The 22,703-nt window shown below is 35.5% G+C and overlaps 1 protein-coding gene across 1 annotated transcript in view; it reads left to right on the top strand.

Moving 5' to 3' along the window:
• Positions 1 to 22,703, top strand: part of LOC117701330 (zinc finger Y-chromosomal protein 2-like) — a 52,262-nt gene that overhangs the window by 12,046 nt on the left and 17,513 nt on the right. The window contains exons 4-5 of the mRNA XM_076706218.1: positions 7,917 to 8,004; positions 21,587 to 22,135. Coding sequence (XP_076562333.1) covers positions 7,944 to 8,004; positions 21,587 to 22,135 — 610 coding nt within the window. The 5' untranslated portion in view covers positions 7,917 to 7,943. The remainder of the gene's footprint in view (positions 1 to 7,916; positions 8,005 to 21,586; positions 22,136 to 22,703) is intronic.

The following is a 22,703-nucleotide window of genomic DNA, read 5'->3' on the forward strand; positions in this document are numbered from 1 at the left end:
CATTTCATTAAGATTTCTTCAATTTTGTGGAATATAGGTTTTTGAAGTAAGACCTAATGATTCTTTGAATTTTCTCATTGTCTGTTTTATATCTCCCTTTTATGTCTGATTTTGTTAATCTATCTGTTGGTCAGATTAGCTAAGTATTTGTCTATCTTGTTGATTTTCTCAAAGAACCAGTTCTTGTCACTTCTTGTTAATTCTTTGTATTGTATTTTTGTTTGTTTGTTTGTTTGTTTCTAACTGATTGATTTCAGCCCTGATTTTATTTTCTGCACTCTACTCCTCTTTGGTGTGCTTGCTGCTGCTTTTTTTCCCCTAGAGCTTTCAGGTGTACTTTTAGATTGTTGTATGAGTACTTTCTAATTTCTTTATGGAGGCTCTTAGTGCTATGATCTTTCCTCTTAGCGCTGCTTTTATTGTGTCCCATAGTTTGGGTATGCTGTGCCTTCATTTTCATTGAATTCTAGAAAGTCTTTAATTTCTTTATATTTTCCCCCTGACACAGAGATCATTGACTAAAGAGTTGAACAATTTCCATGCATGTGTTAGGCTTTCTGGTGTTTCTATGGTTGTTGAATTCCAGCTTCAATCCATAGTGGTCTGATAACATGCAAGGTGTTATTTCAATTTTCTTGTATTTTTGAGGCTTGCTTTGTGACCATCTATATGGTTTATCTTGGAGAGGGAACTATGTAGTGTTGAGAAGAAGGTATATTCTTTTGTGTTTGGACGAAATATTCTGTCAGTGTCTATTAGGTCCATTTGATTCATAATATTTGTTTCATTATTTCTCTGTTTAGTTTTTGTCTGGCTGACCTGTTGATTAGTGAGAATGTAGTGTTGAGTCTTCCATTACTAATGTTTGATGTGTGATTTCAGCTTTAGAACTATTCTTCCTTTTTACAAATGTGGGTGCCCTTGTGTTGGGGCATAGATGTTCAGAATTAATATATCATCTTGGGGCCAGGTGGTGGTGGTGCACGCCTTTAATCCCAGCACTTGGGAGGCAGAGGCAGGTGGATTTCTGAGTTCGAGGCCAGCCTGGTCTACAGAGTGAGTTCCAGGACAGTCAGGGCTACACAGAGAAACCCTGTCTCGAAAAACAAAACAAAAAAATATCATCTTGGTAGATTTTTCCTTTCATCAGTATGAAGTGTCCTTCCCATAAAACCATGAATGGACTAAAAGAATAGTAAATAATAAATTGAATAATAGATATTGTGAAAAGATCACATCCTCAGTAATAAATGGAGGTTGCATTAACCACCATATGTCCAAAAATTGTAAATATATCAGACATAAGTAAATATATCAATAGGTTTCAAAACAGATAAAATTTATTTGAAATATACACAAACCATATAAGTGTCACAGATTATATATATTCAGTTTCTAGTAAGATTGATTACAATTAAAAAGGGAACATCATAGCAAAAATTAATTTTTAAAAAATCAGTGTTTGAAATTGTTTTGGGCAGAATATGGTGTCTCACAAATTTTATCTTAGCACTTGGGATGTAAAGGCAGACAGATTTTTGTGAGTTTGAGCCAGCTTTAATCTTCTACCAAGTTCCAGGCCAACCAGGCATACATAGTATGAACTTGTGTTAAAAACAACAACAACAACAACAACAAAAAGAACAACAACAAGAACAACAAAATTGTTCTTTGGCTCTACAGTAATTTTGGTCATAAGTGTAGCTTTTAGCAGCTGAGCCATCTCTCCAATCCTGGCTGTACAATAATTTACTTAACTATTTTAATTAAGTGTTTGCTAACTCTTATTTATTCCTCTACTATATTTACTTCTAATGTGTAGTACTAGAGATAGATCCATGTATCTTATGTATATACTAGCCAAATATTTTTCAACTAAGCTACATTAAGTGACCTTATTTTTCCCCCTCATACTTTTATTTTCCAGAAAAATAAGCAAGCTCTTTATTTTATTTTTAGATTATTTGAATAATGATGTAGCTACAACAATCAGCATTGACTTGGTAACAAACCATAGAGATGATACTTAATTGCAATAGAGCTTATCTTAATTCCTTGGTATGAAAAATGAGGAATTAATCTCAGGATTAATTAATTAATTAATTAATTAAAAGAGATTAACTAATTAATCTCTTTAGTCTTAATAGCAAGAATTGTGTAGGTGATTTATTAATAACACAGAAGCCCTCATACCAATCAGCTCTTTATTTCAAGAAGGAATCCCACTATTAAAACTTTTATTTACCCTCACTTTAGTTTTAAACTGTTTTGATCAGTACAAAAATAGAACTTATTGTTACAATTTTTTTGTCTTTCTTAAAAGTGACAGTATGTCTGGGAGGATTTACTAAAGTCTAAGGCCAATTTACACACAACAGGGAAACTTGTTTCAAAAAGAAAGAGGAAAGAATACACTAGATCATTGAGTTCAGTTTTATCTAATTTCTATTAAGTCCCCTAAACTCTTGCCAAATTCATGTTGTCTCCTAATTTCTGTTAAGTTTCCTAATCTCTGTTAAATTCTAGCAAGTTAAACTTTTATGTACTTAACAGTAACATGGATATCAATGTGCAAAACCATGTACAAGTGTGTTCTGTAGTAGAATACAACTACCAACAAACATAAAAAAAAACTAACATTTTTTACTATCATGACATTACTATCATTTTTTACTATATACCTGACATCATTCTGTAAATATATGTTCTAGTAGTCTGCATTTCTAGTCCATTTTCTGTTTTCTGTTGAAATAGCAAATAAAGAATCTAATCAAATGCACTTTTGCTCGTGCTTTTAAAAATAATATAGCAATAATTTCACACACTAGCATTTGTATTAGCCTGTATGCAAATAAAGTAAAATTATAGCTGACTTTTGGATTTAAAGTTTACAGAGAGTTGGTCTTTTTTTGCTGAGTAAAATCTTGTAGTAATTGGTCTCTTGCTGAAGTTTATCTTTCTGTGTGTGTGGTTTTTTTTTTTTTTTTTTACATGAATAAGTATTAAACTATCTGGGCACTTACTAATGAATAAATATTAATCTGAAACTTCATTAATCTAGTTCCACCAATAACTTGCCAGTGTCACATCTCTTGGTTAGAGATACCTACCTGCAGAACCTTCCTGTAGTTATCAGACACAGTAATGACAAAAATGTATGCCAGACTTCTCTTTACAGCCATCATCTACCAAGTCTGTGCCAAAGTAGAGTGGGAAGGAAATACACTGTCTTGTTGGAGTAGTAATATACTTAGAATAAAAAAATTAAGAAATGCTGAAATTTCTGAACAGTAGATTCCTCCCTATGATTTTGGAGAGCTAATCTGCCTATAAAGTGTGAAATATCTTGTTCATACCATTAATTTGTATAGGATCCCCAGTTACTTGTGGATGTCATTGAAAAGTATAATATTTGAGAGATTATTTTCTCTCTAGAGAAATAGAAGAAATAAAGTTGAAAGCAAATAGTTGTGATGAAAATAAAGCAAAAGAGAAATTGTGAAGAAGGGCTTAATAGAATTTGTCAACTCCAGTTGTAGAGATGGAGGAAAAGCTGGCTTTTATTCAGGTCAAATATTTAGCATCATGTTGGCTATATTAGGACTTTGTGATCATGTTCATATAGCTGATGATTTGTTGTTGTTGTTGTTGTTGTTGCAGTTCTGCCCCAAGTGTTGATATTACAAAAGTATCATACCATTTTCTGCTCTACTTTTAAGTCCCTTAAAGAACTCAGTGACAATTGTTACATTAGTTATCTGCAGTTCATATAATTTTTATTTAAGTTGAGCAAACTGAGGATATAAATTTGGTTTATTGCTGTATAAGTAACATCTTAAAAGACAAAGTAAAGGAAATAACAGCAATTTGGAGTTTTCTTGTTACAAAATATTTTTAAAGATTTTACATTTTTTTTCAATATGTGTACTTGTTTATCTTGCAATCCAAATCATCATACGGGTGATTCTGAGCCTCCTGATAAGTGGCTCACTTTCAAGAGCAGTACATGTTCTTAATAACTGAGCCATTGCTCTAGCTGCAACAAATATTAACATTATAATCCAGAACTTTTTATTTGAAGGTATTGGATTTCATAAAACATAATTTTTCTGGAAAACGAATAAAATCAATATTTTAAAACCCCTTTGTTATATAAACTACAGTTAATTTTGTTCTATTAATTTCATACTATTTTCTTAAAGATCATTTAACTTATGTCTGCTGATATCATGTTAAGAAATGAAAAATGAGCCACCATCTTCTTCCAGTAGTTGAGACCAAGAGCAAACCCAAATTTGAATTCTCTTATTTTTCTTTGTGTTTGTCTTCTGTCTATGAATTGTGGTTTGTAACCTTATCTCTAATTATTGTGTGTATGTTTGACCCTTTGGTCTATTTATTGAACAGCACAGAACACATGGTGTGGGAAAGGGATGGGGATACTTTTTACAGAACTCTTTATAGAGTCTTTCAAGAGAAGTTACTGATTGAGACTAATGCTCAAAACTTAAAACAGATGTTATTAACACATATTCAGGTTTCTTCCAATATTGATGGGAAATTTGTTTTGTTTTATTATTGATTACAACCTTTTGGCTAACTCCAGCAAATGATTACCACAATCACATACAGTATAGTGAGTCGTGGGCATTGAAGAGCAAATTTAATTAATTTAAAATTAATGCTATGCATTTACATAGTTATAAAAACTTGTTGCATGGGAAATCCAAGGCATATGGTTGTTTTTTTTAAAGGCAGGTTAAACGTCTATTGAGTGTACAATAAACTAGCAGGTTGATTATACAGATTTGTTTGTTTTTAAAGGTTTATTACTTAATTTTCCATGCACATATGTCTTATTATGGGTATTTTCACATGTGTGAAGACGGTCAAGGAGCCTGTAAGAGGGTAATAGATGCCGGAGTAACAGCTGTGAACCACCACTCCCGACTTAGTTTCTGGGAACCAAACTGGAATCCTTTGAAAGTATAAATACATGCTTTTAACCACTAAACTGTCACTCCATTTCCAAACATATAGTTTAAAGTGATATCAAAGTATATATTATTTACATGATGGTAGTATCTGGGAAAAGTTTAGTTTCTGGAGGTAGAAAGTATTTAGAAAGGCTTTTACCGTTTTCAACATTTGTAACCAAGGAGAATTCTATTAAATAAACTTAAGACATGGTTAGTTGCTGTGGAAACTCAGAAGAAAGAAAATTTTTATTAGCAGTTTTTATTGTTTGTGTAGAGGAGGAAAAAACATGTTGGAGGATGGGAATTAATGCCATATAATAAGGCAGGCTTTTTATTAAAAAAGAATTGTGAATTTAGAGAGATACCATATTTCAATTTTTAAAAGATTTATATTATTTTTAATTATCTGTTATTGAAGAGTGTTTGTACAGAAGTTCATATGTCTGCAGAAGCCAGAGGAGGAATCAGATCTCCTAGAGCTGAAATTAATAGGCAGTTTTCATATCAGGACCTTAAGTCAGGTCCTTTGCAAAAGCAGTATGCGGTCTTATTACTGAGCCTTTTTCAATCTCGCTTATTTATTTTGAAATTTATTTGTATGAGTATGTTCACACAAACCCATGTGTTGCATATAAGTCTGTGCATGCCATTGTAAATACACATATTAAGGTCAAGGTGTAACATACAAGAGTCAGCTCTCCTTTTATCATGTAGGTCCTGAGATCAAATTCAGTCTTCATACTTGGAATCGTGGTAATAACTTTTGTATCCTGAGCAGTCTTGGCAACCCCTCTTTTTTTCTTTTTTGGCAGCTCCTTGACACCTACATTTTTTCTTTTTTTCTTTTTTCTTTTTTTTCTTCTTTCTGTTTCTCTGAAGAGTAAGAGGCAACAAAACACAGTTATTGGAACTATGGTAAATGATTTGAGGATACATCTCAGAATACTACAGGCTACAGAGTCTGAGGCTGAATTAAGTTATCAGGATACCAGTAAACATTTTAAATGGAAAATTGTCATTATTTAAATTTTGTTTTAGAAAATTTGCTCACTTTTATATGTATTTTACATTATATTACATACAGAATTTATAAGATACAGACTGGAAATAATTATCATGGAGAGTAGTATAAGATCCCCCAAAATATGAAGTACAAAGTGTATTAGATAAGACCTTATAAGAAAGTACAAGGGATAGTCATGAGGCACTAGAAAGGAGAGGATAGCCCAAGTCTGGTTTTTAGAGGGCAGAATGCATGAGAAAAAGTACATGAATAAATTTGAGTTTTCATAGTTTGATTTTTTTTTCAGGCTTTGTGTTATAGTCTCTAGAAGTATTAAGAATCTAGCTCTAAAGCTGGATGGTGGAGGTGCATACCTTTAATCCCAGCACTCAGCAAGCAAAGGCATACAGAACTCTGTGAGTTCAAGGCCAGCCTTGTCTGCAGAGTGAATTCCAGGACAGTCAGGACTCCACAGAGAAACCCTGACTTAAAAGGAAAATAAAATGGCTCTGAATAAGTTAGAGCAAAGAACATTTTATTTGTAACAAAAGCATAATAACAGTGTTTGATATTTCTAAAATTAGTCCTAGTTTATAAAACAAGGTTTTCTGAGAGGATTGATAGTTCATACAAAAAGATTATCATGCTTTCAGTTTTAAACAGAAACATACATTTGAGCTGCTGATGCAGTTTATTTGGTAAAGTGCTTGCCTAACATCCATAAGGCCCTGGGAATAATAATGACTTATGCCTGAAAATTCCCGCACCACAGAATTTGATACCAGAGGATGAGAAGATCAAGGTAATTTGGTCACTGTGTAACTAATAGGAAGATAGCCTTAGATTTATAAAGCACTATCTTAGAAAACCAAACAACAACAATAACAAAAACCTGAATCTAAATGTATTACTAAAGGTTTTTATAAGATACAGTGGCTCATTCTATAAGTTCCCTTGACACCAACCCTAGCGACCTGAGTCCAGTCCCTGGCACTAACATGATAGAAAGCGAGAACCACCTTTTACAAGTTTTCCTCTGGCCTGAACACTAATGCTTTGGTACTTATGCCTATATAAGACATATAAAAATTAAAAATTTTAAGCTAAATATTGGGTAAATATAAGAAAGTTAATAATGTATTTGCATAAAAATAAAGACATCTACTTTATATTAAAACAAAATATAAAGAAAATTTGTGTTTAATTTTTGTCTAGGTAAACTGGCTGTTTCTCATACTAGTCTCAACCAAATTTAGAAAATTACTCCAAGCATTAAAGTGACACTTAGGTAAATAGGTATAAATAGGACATTATTGTCTTTATTCTTTTAGTCATGAATTTGTATCATACCTGGTATCAGTCCATTTATGGTCCAGATAATTAAAGCAAAAGCAGAGACTCTTACAAACATACTTTTTCTGTAATCAGAAGGTCAATTAGGATAAATTATGTACACATACCTTAAATTTGAATTTTACCATTTATAATGTAAAATTTATAATTAAATTTATAATTTAGCAAGACTATTGTAAATTTATAGTAGTAATAAAATCTTGTCAGAACTTCCTGGGAATATACAAAGTGGGTTTAAGATTGAGTTGCCATAGGTAGGCAAGAGGAACTTTCTCAGACTAAGAGATGTTTGTATAACTTATTTGAAAAATGTAATATTTGTTTCTGTGTAAAATTTGAAGTTTACTTAAGTTTGAAGTTTAAAAAACATCCTCAGAACTTACTTGCTGGAATGTTAAAACAGCAAAGCCATAAAGAGTAAATTAGCTTCACTTCTAATTATAATGCTTTCCCATGTGTTCCTTTTTTATTGAAGTTGATAGGTTATTGAAAATGAATGCTTCAGAGATGCAAATATGATGACATTTTAATATTTAATATAAAAGAAATCAGTATTTGGTATTTGTTGTTCCCTGGTTTAGGAGCTGACTTTCTAAGAACTGAAGGCCATGGATGAAGATGAAATTGAATTGACCCCACAAGAAGAAAACTCATTGTTTGGTGGAATAGGTATAATATTTCTTGATTATTCTGATTCTTACTTACTAAACTTAGAGTTATTTCACAAAATAATCAGATTTCATATCATTTCATAGAAACTTACATTAGTATCTGGCCAAATTTTTAATGCTAATTCTGTGAGTTACACTATCAGTAACCAAGTGTTACTGCTAATTTTAGTTGTTCTGTTTATTATTATTATTTTTTTTTACTTACTATGGGTATGCCATGGCATGTGTGGTACAGAGACAAGAAGCAGCAGGATTGTCTGCTTGTGCCAAATGGGTCTCAGGGCTCCCAGGTAGTCAAGCTTGGTAGCAGATGGTTTTCTCTGGTACACTGGTTCAGTTTGACTTACTCTGATACATTGAAGTTATACAAGTAAATCCTATTGGTTCTGATTTAATTAAGGTGTTTTATTTATTGCAGTGGTATATTTCTACAATTTGCTATCTTACAAAGAAAATTTATTGTAGAATTATTTTCTGTTTTTTAAATGATTTATTTCTTTTTTGCTTCTTTTTTATTGGATATTTTATTTACATTTCAGATGTAATCCCCTTTCACCATTTCCCCGCACCCAGGAACCCCCTATTACATCCCCCCTCCTCCTGCTTCTTTGAGGATATGCCCCCACCCACCCACCTTCCCACCTCCCCACCTCCCCAGACCCATGATTTCTCCCATACTGAGGCGTCCAGCCTTCACTGGACCAAGGACTTCCTCTCCCACCTATGCCCAACAAAGCCATCCTCCCCTACATATACAGCTGGAGCCATGGGTCCCTCTCTATGTGCTCCCAGGCTGGTGGTTTAGAACCTGGGAGCTCTGGTTGGTTGGTATTGTTGCTCTCCTCATGGGATTGCAGACCCTTTCAGCTCCTTCAGTCTTCTCTCTAACTCCTCCATTGAGAGTCCCATGATCAGTTAAGTGGTTAGCTGTGAGCATCCTCTGTATAATTCAGGCTTTGCCAGACCTCTAAGGAGACAGCTATATCAGGCTCCTGTCAGCATGCACTTCTTGGCATCCACATCAGCGTCCACCTTTGGTGACTGCATAAGGGATGGATACCAAGGAGCAGTCTCCAGACAGCCCCTCCTTCAGTTTCTGTCCCATGCTTTGTCTCCATATTTGTTCCCATGAGTATTTTGTTACTCCTTCTAAGAAGGGCCAAATCACCCATGCTTGTTCTTCCTTGTTGATGAGCTCCATGTGGTCTGTGAGTTGTATCTTGGATATTGCAAGCTTTTGGGCTAATATCCAATTATCAGTGAGTGCATCCCAAGTGTGTTCTTTTGAGCTTGGGTTACCTCACTCAGGATATTTTCTAGTTATAGCTTTGTACAAGGAGATAAGTACGGATCAATTTGCAATCTCCTACATGTTGACCTCCAGTTGAATCAGTACAATTTGTTGAAAATGCTGTCCTTTTTCCCACTGGATAGTTTTAGCTCCTTTATCAAAGATTAAGTGACCATAGGTGTGTGAGTTCATTTCTGGATCTTCAATTCTCTTCCTGCCTGTCTCTGTACCAATACCATGCAGGTTTTTTATCACTGTTGTATTGTAGTACAGCTTGAGGTCAGGGATGGTGATTCCCCCAGAAGTTCTTTTATTGTTGAGAATAGTTGTCACTATCCTGGGTTTTTTGTTATTCCAAATGAATTTGCAAATTGCTCTATCTCTATGAAGGATTGATTTAAATTTTTGTTGGGGATTGCATTGAATCTGTAGATTGCTTTTGACAAGATGGCCATTTTTACTATTTTAATCCAGCCAATTCATGAGCATGGGAGATCTTTCCATCTTCTGAGATCTTCGATTCCTTTCTTCAGAGACTTGAGATTCTTGTCATACAGATCTTTCACTTGCTTGGTTAGATTTACACCAAGATATTTTATATTATTTGTGACTACTCTGAAGACTGTCATTTCCCTAATTTCTTTCTCAGCCTGTTTTCCTTGGAGTAGAGGAAGGCTACTGATTTGTTTGAGTTGATTTTATATCCAGCCACTCTGCTGAAGTTGTTTATCAGGTTTAGGAGTTCTCTGGTGGAAGTTTTAGGTTCACTTAAGTATACTATCATATCATCCGCAAATAGTGAAATTTTGACTTCTTCCTTTCCTATTTGTATCCCTTTGACTTCCTTTTGTTGTCTAATTGCTCTAGCTAGGACTTCCAGTACTATATTGAATAGGTAGGGTGAGAGTGGGCAGCCTTGCCTAGTCCCTGATCTTAGTGGGATTGCTTCAAGTTTCTCTCCATTTAGTTTGCTGTTGGCTACTGGCTTGCTGTATATTGATGCTTTTACTATGTTTAGGTATGGGCCTTGAATTCCTGACCTTCCCAAGACTTTTACCATGAAGGGATGTTGAATTTTGTCAAATGCTTTCTCAGCATCTAGTGAGATGACCATGTGGTTGTTTTTCTTTGAGTTTATTTATGTAGTGGATTACATTGATGGATTTCCGAATATTGAACCATCCCTGCATTCTTGGGATAAAGCCTAGTTGATCTTGATGGATGATTGTTTTGATATATTGTTGGATTTGGTTTGTGAGAAATTTATTGGGGTTGGGTATCTGCTGGAATCTGAGCACTCACAGCACCCAGCTATGGGCTCAGGACAGTGTGGGGGTCTTCCTACCTAGGCTGGTTGTGGGATCCATGGAGCCTTCAGGATGTCTTGGGCAGAATGTGGGGTCCACACAACAGCAGCTAATGTTTGCAATCTTAACACCTAAAGTCAAAAGTCCCGGACTTTTTGGTTGGGGAGATTGTTAATGACTGATGCTATTTCTTTAGGGGTTACTATGGGACTGTTTATATAGTTTATATAGTTTATCTGATCCTTATTTAACTTTGGTACCTGGTATCTGTCTAGAAAAATGTCCATTTAATCCACATTTTCCAGTTTTGTTGAGTATAGGCCTTTGTAGTAACTGTAGATAACCAGTTAAATCCATTTGGTTCATAACTTCTGTTACTTTCATTGTGTCTCTGTTTAGTTTCTGTTTCCATGATCTGTCCATTGCTGAGAGTGGGGTGTTGAAATCCCCCAGTATTATTGTGTGAGGCACAATGTATGCTTTGAGCTTTAGTAAAGTTTCTTTTATGTAGGTGGGTGCCCTTGCATTTGGAACATAGATGTGCAGAATTGACAGTTCATCTTGGTAGATTTTTTTCTTTGATGGGTATGAAGTGTCCTTCCTTATCTTTTTTGATAACTTCTGGTTGAAAGTCGATTTTATTTGATATTAGAATGGCTATTTCAGCTTGTTTCTTGGGACCATTTGCTTGGAAGAATGTTTTCCATCCTTTTACTCTGAGACAGTGTCTGTCTTTGTTGCACAGGTGCATTTCCTGTATGCAGCAAAATTCTGGGTCCTGTTTATGTATCCAGTCTGATAGTCTGCGTCTTTTTATTGGAGAATTGAGTCCATTGATGTTAAGAGATATTAAGGAAAAATGATTGTTGCTTCCTGTTATCTTTGTTATTAGAGGTGGAATTGTGTTTGTGTAGCTGTCTTCTTTTGGAGTTGTTGGAAGAATATTTTTTTTGCTTTTTCTAGGTTGTAGTTTCCCTCCTTGTGTTGGAGTTTTCCATCAATTATTCCTTGAAGTGCTGGGTTTGTGGAAAGATATTGTGTAATTTTGATTTTGTCATGGAATATCTTGGTTTCTCCATCAGTAGTGATTGAAAGTTTTGCTTGCTATAGTACTCTGAGCTGGCATTTGTGTTCTCTTAGGGTCTGTATGATAGCAGTCCAGAATCTTCTGGCTTTTATAATCTCTGGTGAGTAGTAGTCTGGTGTAATTCTTACAGGTCTGCTTTTATATGTTACTTTACCTTTTTCCCTTACTGCTTTTAGTATTTTTTTCTTTGTTTTGTGCATTTGATGTTTTGATTATTATGTGACGGGAGGTATTTCTTTTCTGGTCTAGTCTATTAGGAGTTCTGTAGGCTTCTTGTATATTTATGGACATCTGTTTCTGTAGGTTAGGAAAGTTTTCCTCTATACTTTTGTTGACTGTGTCTACTGACCCTTTAAGCTGGGAGTCTTCCCCCTCATCTATACCTATTATCCTTAGGTTTGGTCTTCTCATTGTGTCCTGGATTCCCTGGATGTTTTGGGTTAGGAGCTTTTTGCATTTTTCATTTTCTTTGACAGTTGTGCTGATGTTTTCTATGGTATCTTCTGCACCTGAGATTCTGTCTTCTATCTCTTTGTAGTCTGTTGGTGATGCTTGCGTCTGTGACTCCTGATTTCTTTTCCAGGTTTTCTATCTCCAGGGTAGTCTCCCTTTGAGATTTCTTTATTGTTTCTACTTCCATTTTTAGATGCTGGATGGTTTTGTTTAATTTCTTCACCTGTTTGGTTGTGTTTTCTTGCAATTTTTAAATGGATTTTTGTGTTTCCTCTTTAAGGGCTTCTACCTGTTTACCTGTGTTCTCCTGTACCTCTTTAAGGGAGTTATTTATGTCCTTCTTAAAGTCCTCTATCATCGTCATGAGAAGTGATTTTAATTCTGAATCCTGTTTTTCTCGTGTGATTGTGTGTTTAGGACTTGCTGTGGTGGGAGAACTGGGTTTTGATGATGCCAAGTAACTTTGATTTCTGTTGCTTATGTTCTTGTGCTTGCCTTTCACCATGTGGTTAACTCTATTGCTACCTGTACTCACTGGTTCTGACTGGAGCCTGCCTCTCCAGTTATCTTGCTTGTGTCTGAACTCCTCAGGGTCCAGATGTCTATGTGATCCTGTGCGCCTGAGCTCTTGGTTGGAAGAACTGCTGGGACTCAGGCCACCTCTGGGATCCTGAAATCCTGCTGTTGGGAGTGCAGTGGTTCCTCTAGGATGGCTCAGGATATGGTGTCTTCATGGGAGCAGACCATCTAGGTGTCTGCCCCAGTCAAAAGGCTATTGTAGAATTCTTTGGGTCGAAAATACAAATTTCAGTTAACTCAGTCATTCTGGATTTCTGTCAGGGTTGAAGACCTATGGTCTCATAGCCAATCCTGGCTATTTACTTTGAAAGAAAAGATCTGAGTGGATGGTTTTCAGCTGACATTCATTCTAAAGCCAAGAAAAAAAGCCAGGTTCAAAACTAAGTGCTTTAGGTAGGACAGATGACAAAGGTTTGGTTAGTCAACAAAATGATGGACTGAGTATTAGGACTATCTTGTACCTCACTGGTTCAGTTAGGAATAACTATGTTCTAATTGCATTTTGAGAGAAAAGTTTTATTTTGTCAGGAAGGGTGAAGCTAGGTGATGAGAGAGAGAAAGGTGGGGTCATGGAGGCAGATGTTCACGTGTCTCCACCAGTCAAAGATAGTTTATATATCTAGGTTGGGTAGTGGGTTACCCTTCTGATTGAGCATTACCAAACTTATAAAGCCTTTGATTAACATTTTTAAAAAATGTATAAAAGCAAAAAAGGAAAAGGGGGCATGGGATAGGGGTTTTCTAGGGAGGGGAATTGGGGAAAGGGGATGGCATCTGAAATGTAAATAGAATATAAAAAAAATAAAAAAGAAAATACAAATTTCAGTTGTAATTGACAAATTAACTGTAGTTTAACACATGTAAACACTGTATCAACATTATTCCTGGAGAAATTAGAGAAAGAAGTAGGAAGACATACATTGATCATTTATAGTTCTTTGTGATTATGAAACAAAGTACTATTTCTTTGCAATTTAACGTCCAGTTGATTATTTCCCGGGGAAGCTCCCATTCCTTTACTTGCTTTGCAAAGGAAGTGGACCTTGTCTCAATCTTCTGACTCTCCACCCTATCATCAATACCATCAGCCCTAACCCTAATTCTAAGAACTGATCTGATTAGATTGGATCAAATAAGTAATTTAAAATTCCATTTTAGATCTGTATCTTAATTACATTAGTCAAACTTTTCATTTTATATCCTATACAATATATGTCAAGAATGAAAATGCATGCATACATCTGTGTGTGTACACAGCATCATCATACACAGCAATCTTAAAACTTAACTAAGCAGTATATAAACAAAAGCAAAACTCCTGAGACACATGTGCAGTAGTAGAGATTGAGTCAAAACTCTCCTGAGACACATGTGCAATAGTAGAAATTGAGTAATAGTAAAAGAGAAATAAAAAAATGCTTAAGAATGAATTCTGAATTCATCTGCCCCAAATTGAAATATGAAAGTTCTCAGATCTCTGTGGCACTAGCAGACTACATATTATAATGGGGTTGAGAGAAGCCAAGTGAGAGCTCTGGGGCTTTGCAGTCTTGTTGTTCCCTGGTGTACTAATGACATAGCAAGGGAAGATTTGTAAATTCTTTTCTGGTAGTTCTTTGCACTTCTGCAGCTTACTCTTCTTGTCCTAGGAGTCTAGTGTATTTGATTAGCAACATCTCCCTTGCAGGTTGTATTACCCACTGCCCCCCAAATAGCTTTCATTCAGCTTCATGGTATGAGTTCAGTTTAAGAGTGCTTGTAACTAGAGCCAGACTTTCAGATCTCTATCAGGCTTTTCCTTATAGATCTTCTCTAACTGAATAAATTTATGTGTAAGGCTTGTCAGTGTTACTTTTCACCATTTATAATGAAGTCTAAGCTGAACAATTTTAACATTCTCCCCATGTCTTTTGAGACTTAATACGTTCTTTGTTCTTTTCAGCCTATACTAACTTCCTTTTTGTCACAGTAAGTTTCTCAATGATTTTATATTGTTTATTACATATTACTTATTATTTATAATCCAGGAGGCTTATCTACAAAGATTTTCCAAATCTACTTCTGTTTTTTTTTTATTTCTAAGAAAGTAGTTGAAAGACTATTTTTTCATAAATACCATGGTTTATTGAGGTACCTCCATATCAGAACATGAGCTTCATTAAAGAGACTGACTAACCTTTTTATGTTTATGGAGTTTCAGGAGATAATCTCCTAAGCACATTCTGGATTTGTTCAAAACAAATCATCTTAGATGTGTGTGATAGGACATCTGCCTTTTTCTTCTACATTACTGTATGGTGTATGGTGTATTAAAATATCTTAATATACAATAAAATAAATTCTGATCATGGTTTTCCCCTCCCTCATAGTCTTTCCATCCCGCTAAGTTCATGACTCCTTTCTCCCTCTTTGGAAAACAGGTAGACAAACTACCCCCCTCCCCCAGACAAACCAGGCTTTTAAAAAGAGAATGCAGAAGAAACATAACACTCAAAGACACTGACACACAAAACCCATTAAAGCATAAAATTGGAAATCATGATATATGAGCCAAAGTCCAGTGAGATAATAAATGTAAAATAAATACACAATCAGAGTAATATGAAACAATAAAATTTACAGATATACCACATACAGCATTTTACATAGGGTCTAGAGGTCTTAATTAAGGTCTTAATACTTACTACAAGTACTTACTAAATGAGCCATTCCCCTAGCCTATTCTTTTCATGCAATACCAAATTAATGTCTTTCTGATTTTTGCATTATCTTTTTAAAATTAGCTGTGGGAAGTCTATGCCTTGAGGTTCATACTGTGAGGCTGAAATACCCATCCTATCCAGGCTAATCATCTCAAATTCATAATATTGAAATTACATTGAAAATTTTTGTGTAGGATAAGCCATAACTTCTCATAATCACAAGCTATAGTGATTTTTATTTTAAGAACATATTTGCATCATGGAATGGAATGTGTTGGGTAGATAGTAGAGGAGGTTTGCTTACCATAGTAAATTTTCTCACTTCAGTGGCAGCAAGTAGCTCAGTTCTTACCTCATTATGGATGTATAACAACAAAATCTTTTTCACAGTCTTAATCTTAGATCATATATCATAATTTAGTTATTCTCCTACTATTCCCGTATGCAGTTTAGATATTTTCAAAGTCCTTTTGTGTTTATCTCATACTACTTTTGCAACCTTCTCATTCATATGCATCCCTATAAAAGAGAAAAGCATCAGGAGTATAGTTTATCCTCAGTCCCAAAATTGCATATGGAAAATTACTTACGAAGTTCTAGCAATGCAGTTTCAGATAACTACTTTTGTTACATTTGCAATATTATGAAATGCTTTGTAAGAAAATACATAAGAATTCTTGTTGATAAGGTAAATTTATAATGATTTTATAAATTTAATTTTAGTAACCCTTATTAATTTTCTATGTGTATTTCTGCTTAATTTGTCATAGTCCTTTGATTCACTTTTTGGTGGCTTAATTTTGTGATAGCTAATGTAAAGTTATAATTGATTCTTTAAAACATACTGAAACATAATTAATATGACAAAAAATGGAGATAGAGTCTTTGAAGAAAAAACTCAGAACTTGCTTTGTTTTACCATATATAATCTTGGAACTTGGGCTAAGTAGCAGATTGGAGGGCATTTGAGTAAAGATGATTATTACTTAATGCTATTTCTCAGGATGTTTTCTTTACCATCATTATAATAATAATAATTCTCTTTACAGTATATACATTTCCATTTGAACATTATCACACTCCTATGACTTGCATGGCAGGTACTACTATCCTCATTGAAAGAGGAGACTGAAATTCAGAGGTTAAGTGGCTTGTCCAAGGTTACAAACTTAAGTGTACACCTGATCTTTAAATTTGAGTTGTTTTATCTAGTTCCTATATGTAATCTATAATATGAATGATTTTAATGTACCCTAAGCCACACATTTAATTTTCTATAGGAATTGTCACAATACCTAATTTTTATATTACAATGTCTTGTTTTATACGTATTCCCCCCATAACTATGAATTGTGTTTCAACTTATGACTTTCTCACATCTGATTTTATTTTTTCTTAATTATTTTATTTATATACATTCCAAATGTTGCTTCCTTTCTGGTCCCCCCTCCCCTCTGAGAGTTATTTATACCATTCCCTTTCGCTTTCCCTCTGAGAGAGTGTTCCTCCCTCCCTTCCAGGGTATTCTCCTTCCATGGAGCATCAGTTATCTACAGGATAATTCTCTACATCAAATATCTACAGGCACATTCTCTCCCACTTAAACCAGACAAGGCAGTCCTCTTCTAAATATGTGCCGGGGCCGTGTATGCTCTTTGGTTGGTGGCTTAGTCTCTGGGAGCTCTGAGGGATCCAGGTTAGTTGAGACTGTTAGTCTTCCTATGGGGTTGCAATCCCCTTCAGTTCATTTAATCCTTCCCCTAACTCTTCCATAGGGGTCCCTGACCTCAGTCCAGTAGCTGGCTGTGAGTATCTGCATCTGTTTCAGTCAGCAACTGAGGGCCTCTCAAGAGGACACCGCTACTAGGCTCCTGTCTGCGAGCATCAATAATAGTGTCAAGGTTTCCTACCTGCCCACGGGGATGGATCCCAAGTTGGGCCCAGGCACTGGATGTCCTATCCTTCCTTCAGTCTCTTCTCCACTTTTGCCCCTGCATTTCCTTTAGACAGGAACAACTCTGGGTCAAAAGTTTTGAAGATGGGTGGGTGGCCCCATGTCTCCACTGGTAGCTGTGTCTATCTGCTGGATGTGGTCTCTTCAGTTCCATCTCCCTACTGGAGATGGAGATTGGGCCTTTCGGGTATTGTCATGAACATTGAGTCCTGGAAGCCTCTCGCCTCTCTGGGACTTTCTAGAGGTTCCCCTGCCCCAACCCCACGCTGCTTCATATTCCCATTCATTCATTCTTCTGGCCCTCTGGGCTTCTCTTTTGTCTCCCCTCATACCTCATTGGGGGGGCCCCCTCCCCTCTCTGACCTAGGTCCCTCCCTCCCTCTGCCTCTGGTGATTATTTGGTTCCCCCATCCTAGTGGGTTTTAAATATTCACAGTTGGTCTTAAGCTTCCTACAGACTGTGAGTTGTATCATGAGTATTCTGAAATTTTTGGCTACTAGCCACTTATCAGTGAGTACATACCTTTTGGTTCTGTGAGCATGTCCTTTTGGCTCTGGGTTACCTCATTGAGGATGATATTTTCCAGTTCCATCCATTTGCCTGCACATTTCATGTTGCCCTTGCTTTTTTTTTTTTTTTTTTTTTTTGAGTAGTATTCGATTGTGCAAATGAAACACATTTTCTGTATCCATTCTTCATCTGAGGGACATCTGGGTTGTTTTCAGCTTTTAGGTATTACAAATAAGGATGCTATGAATATAGTGGTGCACGTGTCCTTGTGATAATGGTGGAGCATCTTTTGGGTATATGCCCAGGAGTGGCATGGCTGGATCTTTAGATAGAACTATGTCCAATTTTCTGGGAAACTGCCAAATTGATTTCCAGAGTGGTTATACAAGTTTTCAATCCTACCAGCAATGGAAGAATATTCCTCTTTCTCCACATTCTCGCCAACATGTACTGTCCCTTGAATGTTTGATCATAGCCATTCTGATTGGTATAAAAGGGGTGATTTGATTTGTATTTCTTTGATAACCAAGGATGTTGAACATTTCTTTAAGTGGTTCTCAGTCATTGGAGATTCCTCTTACTCCATTTTTAAGTTGGATTATTTGATTTTTTATTTTAGAATTTAGTTTCTTCAGTTCTTTATGTATTTCAGATAGTAGCCCTCTATCAGATGTAAAGTTAATGAAGATCTTTTCCCAGTCTGTAGAATGCAAAGTGACAGTGTCCTTTGCCTTATGGAAGCTTTTCAGTTTCATGAGGTCCCATTTGTCAATTCTTGATCTTAGAGCCTGAGCTAATAATGTGTTCTTCAGGAAATTTTCTCCCATGCCAGTGAGTTGGAGACTCTTTCCTATACCTTCTCTTCTTTGAGATTCAGTGTAACTGGTTTTATGTGGAGGTCTTTGATCCACTTGGACTTGAGCTTTGTACAAGGTAATACATAAGAATGAATTTGCATTCTTCTACATGGTATTAGACCAGCATCATTTATTAAAGATGCTTTTTCTCCCACTGTATGTTTTTGGCCTCTATGTCAGAGATCAGTATCCATAGGTGTGTGTGTTTGTGTCTGGGCTTTCAGTTCTGTTCCTTTGATCAACCTGTGTCTGTACCAAAAATGTGTGGGTCTTACCACTATTGAAGTACTTCAAGATCTGTAGTACAGCATGAAGTATGGGATGATGATTCCCCCAGAATTTCTTTTATTGTTGAGAATTGTTTTGGCTATCTTCATTTTTTTTGTTTTTTGTTTTTTGTTTGTTTTTTGGTTTTTGGTTTTTGGTTTTCCATATGAGGGTGAAGACTGCGCTTTGAATTTTGATGGAGAGTGCATTGAATCTGTAGATTGGTTTTGGTTAAGATGGCTGTTTTCACTGAGTTAATACATGAACATGGGAGATGTATGCACATTCTGAGGTCTTCTTTGATTTTTTTTCCTTCAGGGACTTATCATACAGTTCTTATCATACAGATCTTTTTTCACTTACTTGGTTAGATCACTTACTTGGTTAGAGTTACAAGAAGATATTTTGTATTATTTGTGGCTTTTGTGGAGGGTGTTGTTTCCCTAATTTCTTTCTTAGTCCATTTATCATTTTTATAAAGGAAGGTTCCTGATTTGTTTGGGTTCATTTTATTTTGCTGAACTTTGCTGAAGTTGTTTATCAGCTATAGGAGTTCTGTGGTAGAATTTTGGGGATGTTTATGTATACTCTCATATCTTCTGCAAATAGTGATACCTTGACTTCTTTCCAATATGTATTGCCTTGATTTCCTCTAATTGCGCTAGCTAGAACTTCAAGTACTATATTTTGAATAGATATGAAGAGAGTCATATCTATAGTCTTGTCTTGGTCTTAATTTAATGGAATTGCTTCGAGTTTCTCTCCACTTAATTTGATGCTAGCAGTTGGTTTGCTGTATATTGCTTTTATTGGTTTTAGTTATGTGCCACGAATTCTGGATCTCTCCAAGACTTTTAACATGAAGGGGTGTTGTATTTTGTCAAACACTTTCTCAGCATCTGTATGAGATGATCATGTCATTATTTTCTTTGGAATTGTTTATATAGTCTATTTTATTAATGGATTCCTGTATATTGAACCATCATCCCTGCATCCTTGTGATGGAGCCTTCGTGATTGTGGTGAATAATGGATCTGATGTGTTACTGGATTCAATTTGCTAGCATTTTATTCTGTATTTTTGCATTGATACTCGTAAGAGAAATTGGTCTGGAGTTCTCTTTGTTAGGGTTTTTAAGTGGCTTAGGTAACTGTGGCTTTATAGAATGAATTAGGTAGTGTTCCTTCTGTTTCTATTTTGTCGAATAGTTTGAGGAGTATTTGGTATTAGCTCTTCTTTGAAGGTCTGGTAGAATTCTACACTAGAGCCATCTGGCACTGAGCTTTTTCACAGGTGGACATTTTTAATGATGGTTCTATTTCCTTAAGGAGTTATGGGCCTTTTAGATAGTTTGTCATTTAAGAATTTATATCTTCATCTTGATATTAATTATACAGATTTCTACTAATAGGTTATGGCTATGCAATAAACCCTAGCTAATCCTCTCTATTCCGACAAAACCACTACTTTTCCTTAGAGAGACAGCCCAACATTTACCACCTTAGTCCCCAAGCCCAGGGAATAGGGGCGCTGACTCTTCATTAGCTTCTTCAAGCTGATTATGGGCGTTGAGATATTAGAAGAGGAGTGGGGGGGAGAGCAAATTGACAATCCTCTGATGCTGTGTCTTCGCTGCCTCCAGATGAAATTCCCGGACCTCAGAGGTTTGAGCAGGTCTGCCCAGCTTGCTTGTTGAGTAGATACATCAAGGCTGATCATTCTGCAATATACAATTCTCAAAACAAATTTTAGTATCAAGATAGGTTTTTTTTTAGAAGAGGGCTGACATTTTATTAAGAATGTTGTTGGTTCTAACCGATTTTCTATTTTTTTCCCCTCTTTTATTGGATATAATATTTACATTTCAAATTTTATCCCCTTACCATATTTCCCCCACCACCCAGGAACCCCTTATCCCATCCCCCCTCCTCCTGCTTCTATGAAGGTGTTTACCCCCAGCCCCGCTCTGCTCTTGGTTTAACTTTGGGACATAATATCTGAAGTTTGTTTCATTTTACTATCCAGTCAGATACCTTTTCAGTCAATTGTCTTTTGTTCTTAACTGTGTACCTTACCTGTATACTTTTCATTTATACCTTGAGTTTTTTATTTTAGTTTCACTAAGGATGATTATTTTATTGCCAGCTATCACTGACTAGGATATAAGTAAGTTACTGCACAAGAACAAGTCAGAGTAAACAATAAATGTTTTTAAAGTGATAAAATATGGTGAAGGGACTTGAAGCATGAGAAATATTTTGGTTTCTAAATTGCATTGCTTGCCTGTTCTGTTTAAGATTTTTCACTTAAAATTTCATTTAAGGTTTTAACACAGTAAGAAACATGTGTTGATGCATTAAAATTTCTTTCCTAAATATTTTTCTATGACTATTTCAAAGCTAAGGTTTTTCTTCTTAAGTTTGGCTAGTTACTTTTTGTTACATAACCTAAAAGTAGATACTCATATACATAAGTAATAACGGTCTGCTTTTCTCATAGGAACTTAAAAACATTTATTTTATTTGAGATACATGTACTTACCTGGAAATTCTTTTTAACTTTAATTTTTAAGGAGCTGATGCAGTACACATGGATGGTGACCAGATTATTGTGGAAGTACAAGAAACTGTTTTTTTATCTAATTCAGATGGAACTGTGCAAAATTTTGTTCCTGAGGATCCAGACTCAGTTATAATTCAAGATGTTATTGAAAATGTTCTTATTGAAGATGTTGACTGCTCACATACTTTAGAGGAAACAGATATATCTGACAATGTCATTATTCCTGAGCAAGTGCTCGATTTAGACACAGCTGAAGAAGTGTCTTTAGCCCAGTTTCCAATTCCAGACATTTTAGCTTCCAGTATCACATCAACCTCATTTATGCCTGAACCTGTCTTGATGAGTGAAGCTATACATGTGTCTGATGTAGGACATGTTGAACAAGTGATTCATGATAGCCTAATAGAAACAGAAGTCATCACTGATCCTCTGACAGCTGACATTTCAGACATACTGGTAGCAGATTGTGCTTCTGAAGCTGTCTTAGATTCCAGTGGGATGCCTCTGGAGCAGAAAGATGATGCCAAAATCAACGGTGAAGATTATCTAATGATTTCTTGTAAGTCTTGAGCCACGTGGCTATCAAAATATGGTTTTGGTTTTGTTTTTTATTTTGATGTTGTTTCAGACAAGGTCTCACGCTGAACTTGAACTTTTGATTCTCTTAATTGAACACTGATAAGTACTAGGGTTTTAAGTGTGTGCCACAGTACCTGAATTATCAAGGAAATGTTTTCTCTGTTTGTTTTGTATGATAATCTACTTACTTGTTGGTGTATGTGTATTCAGTTTTACAAGCACAGGTGTATCCTTGAATATGGAAGCCAGAAATTAACATAGTTTTTCTTCTTGATCATTCTACCCTTATTTTCTGAGATCAAGGTCTCTCAGTGTACTTGAAGATTATCAATTCTGCTAGACTAGATGGCCAATAAACTTCAAGGATCCACCTGTCTGACAGTACAAAGGATGTGGAAAAGGGAGAATCATAATTTCTGAAGGTCCAGCTGTGTTTACATAGTAACACCCGATTTCAAAACAGTAAAAACAGAATTTCTTTTTGTATTTTGGTCAGTAAAATAATGTTGTCTTTATATTTGTTCCCTGTGAACATCTTAAAGTTTTTT

The sequence above is a fragment of the Arvicanthis niloticus genome (assembly GCF_011762505.2).
Source record: "Arvicanthis niloticus isolate mArvNil1 chromosome Y unlocalized genomic scaffold, mArvNil1.pat.X SUPER_Y_unloc_4, whole genome shotgun sequence".
In the NCBI taxonomy this organism is placed as follows: domain Eukaryota; kingdom Metazoa; phylum Chordata; class Mammalia; order Rodentia; family Muridae; genus Arvicanthis; species Arvicanthis niloticus.